The 18,431-nt window shown below is 39.5% G+C and overlaps 1 protein-coding gene across 1 annotated transcript in view; it reads right to left on the minus strand.

The window, feature by feature from the left end:
- Positions 1–2,743: 2,743 nt before the first annotated feature.
- LOC126416048 (BSD domain-containing protein 1-like) overlaps positions 2,744–18,431 on the minus strand; it is an 84,240-nt gene continuing 68,552 nt past the window's right edge. Inside the window, exon 9 of the mRNA XM_050083519.1 lies at positions 2,744–3,255. Within this exon, the coding sequence (XP_049939476.1) occupies positions 3,155–3,255 (101 nt within the window). The 3' untranslated portion in view covers positions 2,744–3,154. The remainder of the gene's footprint in view (positions 3,256–18,431) is intronic.

Consider the following 18,431-nt stretch of genomic DNA (forward strand, 5'->3'; position numbering starts at 1 on the left):
CTTCTAGATCAATGATATAGATTAAGAACAGCAGCTGACCTATAAAATTTCCTATGGGAATGTCAGATATCATTTCAGGTTTAGTCAATGACCTGGAAATTATTATGATCTGAGATGTTTCTAACAGGAAATTATGAATCCAGTTGAACAACTGACACAATGCTCTGTAGGCATGCAATCTCATTAGAAGTTGCTTGTGAGTAATGGTTTCGTAAGTCATCTGGAAATCTAAAACTATGAGATCAATTTGAGATCCCTTTTTGATATGAATATAATAGAGGGAAACATTCCACGTGGGAAAAAATATATCTAAAAAAGAAAGATGATGAAACTTACCAAACAAAAGCGCTGGCAGGTCGATAGACACACAAACAAACACAAACATACACACAAAATTCTAGCTTTCGCAACCAATGGTTGCCTCGTCAGGAAAGAGGGAAGGAGAAGGAAAGACAAAAGGATATGGGTTTTAAGGGAGAGGGTAAGGAGTCATTCCAATCCCGGGAGCGGAAAGACTTACCTTAGGGGGAAAAACTTACCTTTTTTCCCCCTAAGGTAAGTCTTTCCGCTCCCGGGATTGGAATGACTCCTTACCCTCTCCCTTAAAACCCATATCCTTTTGTCTTTCCTTCTCCTTCCCTCTTTCCTGACGAGGCAACCATTGGTTGCGAAAGCTAGAATTTTGTGTGTATGTTTGTGTTTGTGAGATCCCTTTTTGATATCTTGTAATAAAGAGCTAGTTGTGTTCAACAAGAATGATAATTTTCTGTATCCGTGCTGACTATTTGTCAATAGATCATTTTCTTCAAGGTAATTCATGATGTTCGAACACAGTATATGTTCCAAAATCCTACTGAAAATCTAAGCCAGTGATATGGGCCCATAACTCAGTGGATTACTTCTATTTCCTTTCTTGGGTATTGGTGTGGCCTGCACGACTTCCCAGCCTTTAAGTATGGATATTTTGCCGAGTGAGCAGTCATATATGATTGCTAAGTATGGATCTATAGTGTCAGCATACTTTGAAAGGAGCCTAACTGTACAGGATCCGGACCAAACGTCTTGCCTTTACAAGTGATATGAGCTGCTTCACTACACTGAGGATATCTTCTAGTTATTCACTTTGGCAGTGTTCTTGATTAGAATTCTGGAACTTTTACTTCATCTTCTTTGGTGGAGGAATTTCAGAAAACCTTGTTTACTAAATTTGTTTTAGTGACACTGTCATCATCAGTAACATAACCACTGCTATCATGCAGTGAAGGTACTGATTATGTTTCGCCTCTGATGGGATAGGATTCTTGTGATGGAATTCGAGTACGGCATGCTGTGAGGGTGTATCAACAAATATTGCATGTGGGGCATGCACAGAGATACGACCCATGTGGCAAGGAGTTTTTGAGAATAGGTGTGGCAGGATGGACCCCGGTATGAAGATTGGCTGGGTGGCGGAATACAACTTTGTGATGGGTGGAAATGATTGGGGTCGGATACCATCAGTTGTCCGCCCCTGGTAGCTGGGTGGTCAGCGCGATGGAATGTCATACCTAATGGCCCGCGTTCGATTCCCAGCTGAGTTGGAGGAGGAGGGGAGGAGGAGATTAGTGTTTAACGTCCCGTCGACAATGAGGTCATTAGAGACGGAGCGCAAGCTCGGGTGAGGGAAGGATGGGGAAGGAAATCGGCCATGCCCTTTCAAAGGAACCATCCCGGGGCTGAGTTGGAGATTTTCTCCACTCAGGAACTGGGCGTTGTGTTGTCCTTATCATCATCATTTCACCCTCATCGACATGCAAGTCGCCGAAGTGGTGTCAACTCGACCTGCACCAGGCAAATGGTCTACCCGACGGGAGGCCCTAGCCACATGGCATTTCCATTACCCCTCAGTTCTGGGCATGATGATAAGTAGTTGAAGCTCTGGCAAATCCCAGCCTGGGGTTGCAATGGTACAATGGTTGGATGAGGAGGAGGGGGCGGGGTGTTCTCCTTGACAGCTATTTGTGGTGGACTAGGTTTGGGTGCCTAATGCCTGTCTATGGAGATCTTAGTGAGACCCTCAGCATAGTGGGCAAGGAATTATCTGCCACTGTAGATTCATTGACCATGGGTGCCCAGACTGACACACTTTTTTGTGTGAAAATAGCACATTAAAAAACATGCATTCTTATCCTGTGTGCCTGCTGCCTCTTCCTCTGAAAGATAGCAACCAGTCCTGTTTATGTTCCAATCAACAACTCAGCACTTGAACTATTTGGTGAGCTGTAGCCTTGCATCATCTTGTTATAATATAGAAGGGAAGAATACAATAACTAGAGCCAAATGTCTGGGAATGTTTTATCTTGACAGTACGCATGTACTTCTCTACTTTGCTATTCATGGAGTAATGACTATACCAGAAGTTTCAGTATAGGAGGTAAGCACTGATGTTCCAGTTGATGATGAAGTACCATATATTAGATCTACTATCTTCCTGCAAGTTAATTTTAGATCAAGGAATGAAGAGGTATTGAGAAACTCAGAAATTCCGCCCACATGATGTCTCTGCAATCAAGAATCTAGCATGCACAAACATTTTACAGATTTATTTTATATATCTGTACAAATACAACTGTCATACATATTTTGTCCAGTAACGCTTTCTGCTAGGACAATTCATTAACATTTAAAATATTTCTTGTACAAACAGTAAAGCAGGCAAATAACATTTGATAAACAATGTCTCCAGTAACAAAACAATAAACATATAAAAAAAAATTGTGCTCCTTAACATACATAACAAAGGATAAAATCCATGAGATAAATTTTAAAATTCACACAAAAAACTTAAAAATGTCTATCTACAAATATGAAACACAAGTGTAAAAACAAACACAGAAGAAAAGAAATTATTTTCTATAAACAAGTGAGCATTTGCACTGTATAAGACCTTCCTGTCTGTATACACAGTTCATCTGTTGAATCGGAGGAAAGAAAATTGACAATATTGTCTTTCATGCATAACAAAGAATAACCATAGAAGTTAAATGAATATATCATTTTTGCTTCTGAACAACATATGATAAAACTCAGTAGATGGAGCCATAATGTTACAGGTACCATGTTCCTGTATATATCAGGGCACAACCATGATTTATAATAGTGTGAAATGTATAGTTTATCGCCCAGAAACACTCTCGACACCTTTTTGTTCTGTTGTTGCCTCAAGATCACTCTCTTCAATGTCAAATTCTCTTTCCCAGTCATCATCATTACTTTCTGAAACAAAAATAGCAATGTTAAAATTGTGAATTCTTCATTAACTGGAGTTGTCTTGATGTGTGTTGAAATTATTTTTTTAAACAGCAGCTGAAAGCTAGGATGTATGAGATGAAAGGGGGAATGCGAACTTGCTCCACTTATTTTCCATGTATAAATTACACTACATCCAGGGAATATTTGTCAGTAATAACAGCCTTGTCTTTTACTGACAGCAGATCTGTCCTTGTACAAGGCTGTCCCATTTTTGTAGACATCAGCCTGTTTTTGGACACCCTGTGGTTATCCAGAAGTCTTAGTAGTATTTTCTTCTTCAATTAACTTTCGCCATAGTACTACACTCATCTTACATTTCAACACTCAACTGCAACATTTGTTTAGCCTTTACAGAAATCTTGTTAACAAGAGTTTTCTTGAAAGTTGAGAAAGCCTTGTACAAGTTTTATAAGTCCATGAAAAAGATATGCATTACAAAAATTATACAGTTTTGTTGGTGTTGGTGCAATCAGACAGAGTCCAAATGACATTAACATCTGCCAAGTTTAGAGTGTTAGACAGTATAGTCTATTCAGCAACTACATTGTGAATCTAACAAGTGGTGCCAGTTTGTTCCGTCCATTTGTTTCAAATAATAGGCTGTTGGAAGCCAAGCCCATACAGAAAGAGGAGTTAAGGTAACAAATAAAATGCAATGTGACCATGTCAACAGATCTCTATCTCTAATGCGATAGGACTGCGCAAACTGGTGACAACAAAAGACAGAAGGTGAGTGTTGGCTGAGAGTCACTGGGAAAATACACACTATATACAAAAGGTACGAAGAGCTTCAACTCAAATACTGTGTACTTGCAAGTCACCAAAGGATATGACTATTGTGGCACAGTTACAACCTGGAGAAATCAAACAGTGAGAGTGGATGTTTTTAATGTAGAAGAAGTTGTGTGCATTAAAATTTGTGTGTTACAGATGACTGGTAAGTGTGAAGTGCACTGTGGTTTCACCAAAACAGCAAAAACATTGAGGAATTTCACTTTTGAACAGTGACTGGGAAAAAAATAGAAGGTTATAGTTTGACATTCCATGGCCGCTGAGGTCATTTAAGACTGATCACGGGAATGGTGCAGGAAGTCAGCTTTTCATTCACTCGTTCATTCACTGTCTGCCATTTGATCATATTATGATGGAGAACCCTCTGGGATTACTTGTTGTTGCTGTTGTCTTCAGAATGAAGACTGGTTGGATGCAGCTCTCCACACTAGAATATCTTGTGCAAGTATCTCAATCTTTGCATATCTAGGTTGTTTACTTAATCTTAATTTCAACTTCACACAGTAAAATTAAATAAAAAAACAGTTACTTTGGGGAAAAAAGAAAGGAAGGAACGAAACAAAAGGAACTGTGCTGCTTCCTCATTTCTATTAAATAGCCATTATTTGTCTCCCACCATTGTCCTCGCATAGCTGTATGACCAGACTGATATTTATCACACACCAACAGTTATCAATGTGCCACAAGAACAGAGGACAGTTTACAATGATAATATTTACTTCTCACGCAGTTAGGGGATATCTTAAATTCTTGAATGCATACAATAAGATAATCTGTAAATAAAGTGTCTAATAAATTACAGGGTGGTTATAATTAAACTTTTGCTATTAATGCATTTAAATTCCAATGTGTTAATGTACTCAATGTCCATCCTCTCTCTTCTTTCTTGTGTTTCACTTAGCCATTATTCCATCCTGGATTTTCAATTGTTTGATTCTGCCTAACAGCTTTTCTCAAATCCTGTAACCCAGTAATGTTTTCCTTTGTCACTATTTTCCAGCACATCGCTATACTCAGTGTCTATCCTCTTTCCTGTTTTTCACTTGCCCATTATTCCATCCTGGATTTTCCATTGTTACATTTTAATTTCCACTTTTGTTAATTGAGTACCATTTTTATGTTCAATGTGATGACTATACGCATCAATGACAGCCCGGAACTGCACTAGAGATTGCTCTACAACTGCCTGAAATATCTGAGATGGGATGTTTGCTATCTCCCTCGCTACGCTCATCTTCAGCCTTCAATGTGTGTCAGTATCCCATTGATAAACCCTGTCCTTCTGGTAACCTCACAGCCAGAAATCACATGTACTATTCAAAACTGGTGATCTTGGTGCCCAAGAAATTTGGAATGATCAACCAATGACTCAGTTTTCCGCTAATGTCTTATGGAGTGACTGAGTGACCTCAAGAACAATGTGAGGTGGAAATCCATCAAAACGGTATAGTCCGAAGCACCTCTCCCCCACAGAACAGGGGCCACATGATTGGGAAGCAGATCACAGTAATATGTGCTATTCAAGCTGCATGTCCATGTTCCTTGGGGTACGAATACCAGTAGTGGCACCTAATACTACTAATAACACAAACTGTGCAGCACTCAGTCTGAACATGATTTTTATAAAGTTGGGTACCCAACTGTAAATAGTTCCCCATCTACAATGGTTTAAGTTGTGAAAGTTTAATTATAACCACCAGGTACATGATTCTTTTTCTTTCGGATTTACAGAGATTCTCGGTTTATTCTTTTAGACCAGATATCAGACTACAGCAATGACCAGACAGGAAGGCAATCAACACATTTGTACCAGAATACATACTCCCACTCTGAACCTACACAAGACAGAAAATTTTACACATAAATTATTTTCCTGTACTGATTTATGGTTGCTTAAATCATAATTCATCTGAAACTGATTTTAGTAACGCACAATTTAAGAGGTAAATGTAGTACTGGGAAGTGTAAAAATTCCGTTACATCTGAGAAGGTCCCTCCAAGATGTTCGGTTATCTATTTGACAGTATTCCTACTGTTCACCTTTGCTGAGTGCATACTTTCTTTAGTTTAGCTGTATGGCTTCAGAAAATAATCCTGTAAGACAGCAGGGAGTGAAAGTATGTGAAATAAACCAACATCCTGGTTTTCATGCCAACACTGGTATGTGTAAGTGCATAACATGTTGAACTGATCTTTTTGATTCCTGCGTTAACTGCATTTTAGCTTATTATTCAGCAGGACCTCAGGGAATTTTACATGTAATGTTTCATTTAGTGCACAAGTCAACTTATGACACTAGGTCATTTTAATTAATCTGAAAAGGAAGGAAGGAAGATAGGGTTTAACATCCTGTCAACATAGAGGTCATTAGAGACAGAGCACAAGCTCGGAATGTGGCAATGATAGGCAAGGAAATTTGCTGTGTCCTTTCAAAGAAACCATCCTCGCATTTGCCTGGAGTGGTTTAGTAAAATCAAGGAAAACCTAAATCTGTATGGCCGGATGTGGGTTTGAACAGTCTTCCTCCTGAATGCGAGTCCAGTGTGCTAACCACTGCACCACCTCACTCAGTTTCATTACTCTGAACTCACGTAATATGGGTCCCTATAATATTAAGACTTAAAATGTTTACTATAAAGCAGTTGTAAACTTCATCAACTGTAATCTGAGCTGTGTACGGTACTGTTGTTGGCTTAAAATGGGGGAGGGGGAGGGGGGGGGGGGGGGGGGGGCAAACTGCAAGGTCACAAGGGAAAGAAGGAAAGAAAGAGATGCACAGCACAATAACAGGAGAAAGGAAGAACCAGGAGAACGACAGAAGGACAATCAACACTACTACGGACAAAACAGGAAAAGAAAACCACAGAGAGAAGCAAGAAACAGGTAGAAGGGGAAAAAACAAGAGAGCAGTGGCTGGCTGACCACGAGATTCAAAAGGAAAAGCCAGCCACTCAGTGACACATTAAAACATCCACCCTAAAAGCATTAGAGTGGAGAACACAAAGGGACAAAGGGCATGCACTAAAACTTATATAGAATGATAAAAACCACTGTCACGTGTAAAACGTAAAACTAAATTAGCCGATGACTCATTGCCAGCTAAAATTAATGGCAACGAGTCCGATAACAGAAGAGTCTGTCGCAAGGCAGCCAAAGGAGGACAGCTCACCAAGATATGGGCCACTGTCAGCTGGGCGCCGCACCAACACTGAGGTAGGTCATCACGGTGCAGGAGGTAGCCATGTGTCACCCAAGTGTGGCCAATGTGGAGCCAGCAGAGAACCACAGAGTCCCTGCGAGAGGCCCGCATGGAGGACTCCCACAAATTCGTAGTCTCCTTAATGGCACGCAGTTTGTTGTGCATGCTGAGGTTACGCCACTTCGCGATGTAGTACTGAATGCAGGTCAGTTGCAGAGAAGCTGATCTCCATAAGCGGTTTCCGCGTAGCCTGTATGGCCAGCCTGTAGGCAAGTTCATTGCCTGGTATTCCGACGTGACCCAGGGTCCAGACAAACAACACTGAATGACCGGACCGTTCCAGGGCATAGGTGGACTCCTGGATGGTTGCTACCAAAGGATGATGAGGGTAGCACTGGTTGATAGCTGGTAGGCTGCTCTAGGAGTCAGTACACAGAAGAAACAACTTCCCAGGGCACGAACAGATATAGCCACCAGCTCGGCAGCGAAAACACTGCAGCCATTGGTCAAGGAATGCTGCTCAATATGTCCTCCACAGACATACGCGAAGCCGACATGACCGTCAGTCATTGAGCTGTTGGTGTAAACTACTTCGTGGCCTCGGTGCATGTCAATAATCGAGAGGAAATGGCAGCAGAGAGCCGCGGGATTAACTGAGTCCTTTGGACCATGTGACAGGTCCAGGCGAAGGTGCAGCCTAGGTGTACACCATGGAGGTGTATGTGAATGGACCTCAAAGTATAGGTGGTAAAGGCAAGGACTCCAGTTCGGAAAGAAGGGATCGGACACAAACTGCAATTGGAAGCCCTGACCTTGGCGCTGACACGGGAGATGAACCGCTGTGGGTGGGATGCACTGGAGAACTACGAACGTGTGCAATGTAACTGGCGAGCAGTTGTGAACGCCTAACCTGCAATGGAGGGACTCCGGCCTCCAAAAGGACGCTGGTCACCAGACTTGTAGTAAAAGCTCCTGTCGGTAGGCGAATGCCACAGTAGTGCACTGGGTTGAGTAAACACAATGCTGAGGGTGTCGCTGAACCATAAACCACACTCCCATAGTCAAGGCGGGATTGAACAAGGTCTCTGTAGAGTTGCAGCAGCATAGAGTGATCTGCACCCCAGTTGGTGTTGCTCAGGCAGTGGAGGGCATTTAAGTGCTGCCAGCACTTCCGCTTAAGCTGACAAAGGTGAGGAAGCCAAGTCAATCGGGGATCGAAAACCAGTCCTAAGAATCGATATGTCTCCACTACAGTTAGCGGAGCATCATTAAGTTAAAGTTCTGGTTCTGGATGAATGGTACAATGCCGACAGAAGTGCATAACACAACGACTTTGCGGCAGAAAACTGTAAACCGTGAGCTAGAACCCATGACTGTGCCTTGTGGATGGCTCCCCGTAGGCACCGCTCAGCAACGCCAGTACTGGTGGAGCAGTACGAAATGCAGAAGTCATCTGCATACAGAGAATGTGAGACGGATGGCCCTACAGATGCTGCTAGACCATTAATGGCCACTAAAAATAGACAGACATTCGTACAGAGCCCTGCAGGACCCCATTCTCCTGGATATGGGGGGGGAGGGGGGGGGGGGGGTGGAACTATGGGAGGCACCAACTTGGACACACAAAGAACGAAGCGACATGAAATTTTGGATAAAAATTGGGAGTGGGCTTCGGAGACCCCACTCATATAATGTGGCAAGGATATGATGTTGCCAGGTGGTGTCATACGCTTTTCGTAAATCAAAAAAGACGGCAACAAGGTGTTTGCATCTGGAAAAGGCTGTTCGGATGGCAGACTCGAGGGACACAAGATTATCAGTGGTAGAGCGTCCCTGGCACAAGCCGCTGTGTACAGTACTGAAGCAAATGATAGAGGGAAGATTTTGGAAAAGAATAATGAAACACACATTGTATTTGGAGAATTGAAGGCTTCTGACAATGTAGAAAAAGTAAATTTTTTTCCATTCTTAGTGGGGTATCAACTACAGGAATAAAGTATCTGTGCATTCTCTTTACGAGAAACATGTGTGGGTGTTCAGTACTGACAGATGGTACCAGAGGCCAAACATGGGATTGGTACAAGGCAGGGTTGTGACCACCGATATTTAATTTGTATATTGAGGAGGCAGTGGGAAAAGGAAAGGACTGTCTCAGTATACGAATCGTCTGTCACAGACACAAAATTGATTTGCTGCAGTTGACTAATGGTCACCAAATACAAACAGGAATAGAGTCAGTTGCTTACTGAAATGGAAGCTGATTGGTTGCTATAATAAGTATGTTAAAAAAGGACGAAGGAGGTGCTCTTGAAGAGGTGGACAAATTTTGCTATTAGGCTGTGATTGAAAGAGACAGCATGTAACTGCACGTGGAACAGCAAAGTTTGTCTCATGAGCTATTATATGATCCAATATCTACCAAAAAGCAGGTAGTACAATGAAACCATTCTTTTATGGAAGAAATAGAAATTGGGGTGGCTAAAAAGTAACGTTGTCTGTTCAAGACTACAATTTTATCAGAATGAATGTGGAGATAAGTACAATAAGTTAAGCAAGATGGATGACAATCAGAAAATTATTTCTTCAGTCAAATATAACGTTCATACAAATGGCACAGCTGTCTATTAAAACTACTGTTGTTGTTGTTGTTGTTGTGGTCTTCAGTCCTGAGACTGATTTGATGCAGCTCTCCATGCTAATCTATCCTGTGCAAGTTTCTTCATCTCCCAGTACCTACTGCAACCTACATCCTTCTAAATCTGCTTAGTGTATTCATCTCTTGGTCTCCCTCTACGATTTTTACCCTCCACGCTGCTCTCCAATGCTAAATTGGTGATCCCTTGATGCCTCAAAACATGTCCTACCAACCGGTCCCTTCTTCTTGTCAAGTTGTGCCACAAACTCCTCTTCTCCTCTATTCTATTCAATACCTCCTCATTAGTTATGTGATCTACCCACCTAATCTTCAGCATTCTTCTGTAGCACCACATTTTGAAAGCTTCTATTCTCTTCTTGTCCAAACTATTTATTGTCCATGTTTCACTTCCATACATGGCTACACTCCATACAAATACTTTCAGAAACGACTTCCTGACACAAATCTATACTCGATGTTAACATATTTCTCTTCTTCAGAAACGCTTTCCTTGCCATTGCCAGTCTACATTTAATATCCTCTCTACTTCGACCATCATCAGTTATTTTGCTCCCCAAATAGCAAAACTCCTTTACTACTTTAAGTGTCTCATTTCCTAATCTAATTCCCTCAGCATCACCCGACTTAATTCGACTACATTCCACTATCCTTGTTTTGCTTTTGTTGATGTTCATCTTATATCCTCCTTTCAAGACATTGTCCATTCCATTCAACTGCTCTTCCAAGTCCTTTGCTGTCTCTGACAGAATTACAATGTCATCGGCGAACCTCAAAGTTTTTATTTCTTCTCCCTGGATTTTAATACCTACTCCAAATTTTTCTTTCGTTTCCTTTACTGCTTGCTCGATACACAGATTGAATAACATCGGGGATAGGCTACAACCCTGTCTCACTCCCTTCCCAACCACTGCTCCCCTTTCATGCCCCTCGACTCTTATAACTGCTCAAATGGTTTCTGTACAAATTGTAAATAGCCTTTCGCTCCCTGTATTTTACCCCTGCCACCCCCAGAATTTGAAAGAGAGTATTCCAGTCAACATTGTCAAAAGCTTTCGCTAAGTCTACAAATGCTAGAAACGTAGGTTTGCCTTTCCCTAATCTTTCTTCTAAGATAAGTCGTAGGGCCAGTATTGCCTCACGTGTTCCAACATTTCTACGGAATCCAAACTGATCTTCCCCGAGGTCAGCTTCTACCAGTTTTTCCATTCGTCTGTAAATAATTCGTATTAGTATTTTGCAGCTGTGACTTACTAAACTGATAGTTCGGTAATTTTCACATTTGTCAACTCCTGCTTTCTTTGATATTGGAATTATTACATTCTTCTTGAAGTCTGAGGGTATTGCGCCTGTCTCGTACATCTTGCTCACCAGATGGTAGAGTTTCGTCAGGACTGGCTCTCTCAATGCCGTCAGTAGTTCTAATGGAATGTTGTCTACTCCCGGGGCCTTGTTTCGACTCAGGTCTTTCAGTGGTCTGTCAAACTCTTCACATAATATTGTCCTCAAGTACATCGCCCCTGTATAGACCCTCTATATACTCCTTCCACCTTTCTGCTTTCCGCTCTTTGCTTAGAACTGGGTTTCCATCTGAGCTCTTGATATTCATGCAAGTGGCTCTCTTTCCTCCAAAGGTCTCTTTAATTTTCCTGTAGGCTGTATCTATCTTACCCCTAGTGAGATAAGCCTCCACATCCTTACATTTGTCCTCTAGCCATGCCTGCTTAGCCATTTTGCACTTCCTGTCGATCTCATTTTTGAGACGTTTGTATTCCTTTTTGCCTGCTTCATTTACTGCATTTTTATATTTTCTCCTTTCATCAATTAAATTCAATAGTTCTTCTGTTACCCAAGGATTTCTACTAGCCCTTGTCTTTTTACCTACTTGATCCTCTGCTGCCTTCACTACTTCATCCCTCATAGCTACCCATTCTTCTTCTACTGTAGTTCTTTCCCCCATTCCTATCAATTGTTCCCTTATATTCTCCCTGAAACTCTGTACAACCTCTGGTTTAGCCAGTTTATCCAGGTCCCATCTCCTCGAATTCCCACCTTTTTGCAATTTCTTCAGTTTTAAACTACAGTTCATAACCAATAGATTGTGGTCATAGTCCACATCTGACCCTGGAAATGTCCTACAATTTAAAACCTGGTTTTTAAATCTCTGTCTTACCATTAAATAATCTATCTGAAACCTGTCAGTATCTCCAGGATTCTTCCATGTATACAACCTTGTTTTATGATTCTTGAAGCAGGTGTTAGCTATGATTAAGTTATGCTCTGTGCAAAATTCTAACAGACGCCTTCCTCTTTCATTTCTTAGCCCCAATCTATATTCACCTATTATGTTTCCTTCTCTCCCTTTTCCTACTGTCGAATTCCAGTCACCCATGACTATTAAATTTTCGTCTCCCTTCACTACCTGAATAATTTCTTTTATCTCATCATACATTTCTTCAATTTCTTCGTCATTTGCAGAACTAGTTGGCATATAAACTTGTACTACTGTAGTAGGCATGGGCTTCGTGTTTATCTTGGCCACAATAATGCGTTCACTATGCTGTTTGTAGTAGCTTACCCACACTCCTATTTTTTTTATTAATTATTAAACCTACTCCTGCATTACCCCTATTTGATTTTGCAATTATAACCCTGTATTCACCGGACCATAAGTCTTGTTCCTCCTGCCACCGAACTTCACTAATTCCCACTATATCTAAGTTTAACCTATCCATTTCCCTTTTTAAATTTTCTAACCTACCTGCCCGATTACGGGATCTGACATTCCACGCTCCGATATGTAGAATGCCAGTTTTCTTTCTCCTGATAACGACGTCCTCCTGAGTAGTCCCCGCTCGGAGATCCGAATGGGGGACTATTTTACCTCCGGAATATTTTAACCAAGAGGACGCCATCATCATTTAACCATACAGTAAAGCTGCATGCCCTCGGGAAAAATTATGGCTGTAGTTTCCCCTTGCCTTCAGCCGTTCGCAGTACCACAACAGCAACGTCGTTTTGGTTAATGTTACAAGGCCAGATCAGTCAATCATCCAGACTGTTGCCCCTGCAACTACTATCTAATGCAAATAATCTGCACATGCAAAAATGTTACCTCAAACTTCATTACTGTATTGAACATCGCGGGCTGCAGTAAGCTGGGTTAACAGCATAAAGCATGGCGTAATCCAGTAATGGGAACCAAAAGTTGACAATAAAAAATTTGGTTGTGATTTTACATGTCAAATTATTTTGTGCATATACTTCAACAACAAGCATATGCATCCTATGTCGTAAGTGATACCATGACTTTTTACTCTCTTTAAGATATGTTATTACAATAAATACTTTCAGAATCAATGAAAGACATACTGATACAGTAACTAGTAGTTTCACATGATAATGGTAAAAAAGAAAGGTCTATGTGAATTTTACACGTGTGCCTTAAGAATAACAACAGGACTTATACTTGCATACTCAGCTTTCTTAACATTTCTCTAAGGTCAGTATGAAGTAGCTATAACAACATTGTTCAAAATACAATTTTAAATGAACAAAGAGACAAAAGCTAGCGACTTAGCACACTGGAAAGAATTGTTTGTTAGTTACATGTTCCACAGATCATATGAACAACATTCTGTCGGAATGGTGTGGAACCAATCAGTTTATAGGGTATGTACACTTTATTTGTTCCAGTGGATAGCTACATGTTGTCAATTTATAAGTCCCTAAATCGCACACTGGTGTAAATGTAATATTAATGAACATGTTACTTTTCAGACCTACTCATGGAGCTGCACTTAAAAATAGTGTTTTTTTTTCTTTTTTCTTTTACAGGCTACACATGTTTAAATAAAAAATTATTTATGGACTAGTTGTTTTTCAGGTGAAATTATTTTCTGTTAGATTTATTACCTCTCAGACATTTTATGTTATTGGGCAAATGATAAAAATTGATCAGATGATCATAAAATGATTTTATGTTATACTTATTACTTGTTAGACATTTAATATATTTGCAGGAGCAATTAAATGGGTTAAGTTCTTAAAATATACTTCCACCATGACCTCTTCCAGGCGAACGGGTCTGTCTTTCATGCTGTCAATAAAAATGGAGAGATCTACAAGGCAAACATCAGGCCATCCAGAGAAAGAGGAAGGTGAAGGAGAAAGAAGTGTGATTCTACAGCCTTTATTCCATATGTGGGAAATGTTTCTTCAGAAATTGTCAGAACAATGAAGAAGCATAAAGTGAATGTGATCTTCTGCCAGCTGGCTAAGACAGCAGCTCTTCACATATCTGTGAAAACTGACCTGGTTTTGCGAAGATGGGTGTTCATGAAATTCTTTCTTAGACTGGTAAAAGTTATACAGGGCTAACAAATCCAACAAACTGGAAGTGACTGCACTTCACACTTCCACTGGGCATTCCATGGATCACAAGAAAGTCAAGATACTGGTCACAGCCTCATCCTATTGGCATTCAGTGGTCATGGAAGCTGTAGAAATACATTTGGCGGACCATCTGCTCAACAATGACAACAGGGTTTCTGGCCCCACAATTGGTGGAAGTCATTCATTCCAGACCTCTACTGTCAGAGGAATTATTGTTCTAGGTCTTGAATACCTCGAATTCTAGCACTGTCACACATTTCAATCATGAATCACGTAATTAGTGAGCACTTTGCATTTGCTGACTTGGTGCTTGCTTTATTTTATTCTTCGATACACAAATTTTATCTGTGACTGCCACTACTGTGTCAGCTGTCTTATATGTAAAGCAGGCATATTTTACTCTGCAGTATACCACTGCATCACGTAGTTTTAGTTCAGTCATTGATTTGTGCTGAAGACTGCTTTGTGGTTAATATCTGAAATATCAGAAGATGAAATATTGCTGTCTCAGATGTATGCCTGAAAGATGATTGAATACTCTATCTGCTGGGAATAGTACAAGATATACAATGCACTACCTCTTTGATCCCATCATCACTCCAAAATCACTGGACTGTCAAATTGTCTTTTGGGAGTTTAGACAGAACTGTATAGGGGATGCTGTACAATCTGGAATCAACCAGGATGGCAATTAAAATTGTTACGTGTAGGTGAGTATTCTGGTGAAGGAGAACAACACATCTAGACTAAAGGCAACTATAATGGCTTTTTACAACTGGTTTCAGGCCCTCATTTTCACACTGCACTGTGCTCAACTGTACCTGACACTACACAGATTTACTCCTCTCCTGATACTGCTTGTAAATATAACAACTCTTAACACAGCAGAGGAGGCCTTAGCAGTGGAGGGGTGAGGCATGACCATTTCCTTGGGCTGGTAAAGTGTGTTCAGTCACTCTGAAGAGTGTGTTTGTTTGTGGCTAAAATTGATTAACCCAGTTTTCTTTTACCCTGTGCCATGAAGTAATTTCTTTCAGGATTTTATATCATAAAGGTTGTGAACGTCACTGTGCACATTAACCTCGGATTGTCATTCAACATCCCAAAATTAATGAAGTGCCCAGTTTTCAGTACTTGACATCTTCCATCACAGTAGAAAGAGTGAGTATGCTAATATAACTCTCTGGAAAAAAAAACTGTTGCTATAGAACTAGTTTAGTTTTCACATATTATGGCATCAACACACTCTCGCAGTCTGCTTAGGAATGACCATGCTGGGATGGCCAGAGTGTTTCTAATCAAAGATATATATGTGACAGTTTAAAATACACCCATCAACATTGTATGTTTTTATTTTGCACGTTCAGCTATCAACATGTCTTTATAACATTCTTATATAAATAATTTGAGATTTTACAACTTACAACTACAAAAGACTTACAAATGCTTATTCTTCTATGGCAACCACAGGTAGAGCTTTCATAATCTTATATCACTTGACCTTCCCAATGCACAGACTATTACATCTGTTCGTAAATGTCAATACCTTCTCAAAGCATGTATCTTTTCTCTGTAGTAATTTGAAATACCTGGCATGTTCACTTCAAGTAATATTGTGAATTTCCTGTTACTTATTACAAAATTGTCACAATAAAAGTTTAGCAGTAACAATTTTCAATAAAAGTACTGCAAAAACTCATTTACTATGACAGATAACTTGTTCTCGTGATATATGACCCTCCATGAATAACATTCAAGATATTACCACCACTGAAGATGTTTGATATTAATTAAGTGTATGTAACATGTAGCATCTGCTTTGTCCCATCATACAACCTACATCTTGCTATACATACAGCTCCTCTAGTTCTAATTTCAGCATCTGAGATATGGTTATTCAATTTATAGTTCACGTTATAACTACGATACACATTACCGTCTTTCACCTTGTTCAACAGTATGATGAGAACTTATTAATTACTTGTCTTCTTTTTAATTTGACCAACTAATTTGATATTTGTATCACTAATTCAACTCAACAGAGACAACAATGATCAAGGAAGGAGATCCTATATCAAATGGCCAAAAGTTTATTTGATTACACACAGATATTATAATAAAGTCATCATATTCTATTAAAGGTGCTCACAGACATCAAGCAATAGCTTTTCTGGCATAATTCACATCATGAATAATATTTTCCTATGATACAAACATTAGCAAATACTACATTTTTGCTCAAATCTGATGAATACTAACAAAAAAGAGCCAAAGACCAAGGGTGAACCCAGGCATTCAATATGTGTCAAGATTACCTGAAATATATAGTGTCACCTTGAAAGTTAGGGTTATCACTGTCACATGGTCACAGTCCAATTACTTATTTCCCAAATCAGGATAACTAAATACTTCCAAATTGAATACATTTTAATTTATGTTTTCCACCATTTCAGGCTTTTTTCTTTGCATGCATATTTTCACTACATAAGTTCTAAAAAATTATATGCACATTGCAATTGATGATTTTACATTTCTGTTTTTATGCCTTGTGTGTTTTGCAGCACTTGTGTAACAGAAAAATACTAAACTTATGTGAAAGAGAAAAAAATAAAGTGATTCAATGATTATACAGGATTTTAAAATAAAAATTTATTTTCAAGTATTGTTCTATTTACATAACAGCACTTAACTTCAGAAACATGAAATATAATTAAGTGTCAGATTAAAAAAAAGTTTTATAGTGCAATAAAATAACTGGACTAGAAAATATTTGCTAGTGAAAAATACAAAGCTTGAAACTAAAAAAGAATTCTTGAAATTCATAAACAATACTAATTACAGTTACATTTACCCATTCTTTTTCACTCAACCGCCTCTCTAGAAACAAAACCAGTGATTCTGTATGGCAGCCAACTATCTGTTAGTGTCATGCCACCATCACTTCGGGTAGCTTGTTCTTATGCATGCAAAACATAGTGACACAAACAGCAATTCAGTTTTCACTCTTGACAGCGAAATAAAACACCAGAAGAGACATGCAGCATTATTGAAGTTATTATGCAAAATTATGAAAGTAAAACATCTTAAACAAAGAAAGCAAACAGACTACCACATCATATTTAAAATAGTAGCAACCATCAAGTCAAACAATTTTCACCTCAAAGTTGAATCACAGGAATGTCAGTTGGAATTAATATACCTCACACGCTGTAAGGAACACTCTTCTTCCTCCTTTTGTCCACAAAAAATGCAAATCTACTAAAAGCTACTATACCAAAAACTTTAAATGGGTAAAAAACATAAAAGCAATTGTTGAGATACAAACACTGGAACCAGTAAAGATATTCCACTCATTTTATACAGGAGGCATTGAACAGTGGATAGGAACATAAACAAGAATGAGAAAATAGTAGCCTGAATAAGACTTGGTGCCACAGATGGGAATGGATGGTGGAAGGGCGAAGAGTTAGAGCATTATCTTCACTTGCAGTAACTCTTTCAGTCTTGACTTTTATTTTAATTTTTAAATCCCAATTTTTTTTCCTATATTTGATGTCTTATCTCAGAAAAAACTGTGCACAACCATCTCTTTCCTTCAGGATCGAGCTCTTTAATTAAAGTGTGCCTTCAATCTGTCTCTTCCAGTTCTTCCTAGCTACCAGTGAAAATACATAAGGAGTTTGAAGGTTTTAGGGGTGCTTTATTGGACTCAAACATCCAACAACCCAAACAATACAACTTCTTTGAGCAAGTATACGGGAAACTTTCGGAAGAGTAATAATTTTGTTGTTGCACCAATACTGCCACATGTGCCCAGAACCTAGTCGCACAAAATATTTGTCAGCTCTGAAACTGAAAAATGAAATCTAGGCTTCAATGTCCTGTTGACTTTGTGGTCACAGAAGATTAAGTACAATCCTCTGACTGTAAATGTATGGAGCAGACAACTGGCTGAAGCCTGTTTGAAGAAACTATTCATCTGAAATTACTTGGGGAAACCATGGAAAACCTAACTCAGGATGGCCATACACAGATTTGAACATGGCTTTTCCAATATAGGAGTACAGTGTCTTAACAACTATGACACTTCATTTGGTAGCA

The sequence above is a fragment of the Schistocerca serialis genome, chromosome 8, assembly GCF_023864345.2.
Source record: "Schistocerca serialis cubense isolate TAMUIC-IGC-003099 chromosome 8, iqSchSeri2.2, whole genome shotgun sequence".
Classification (NCBI taxonomy): Eukaryota; Metazoa; Arthropoda; class Insecta; order Orthoptera; family Acrididae; genus Schistocerca; species Schistocerca serialis.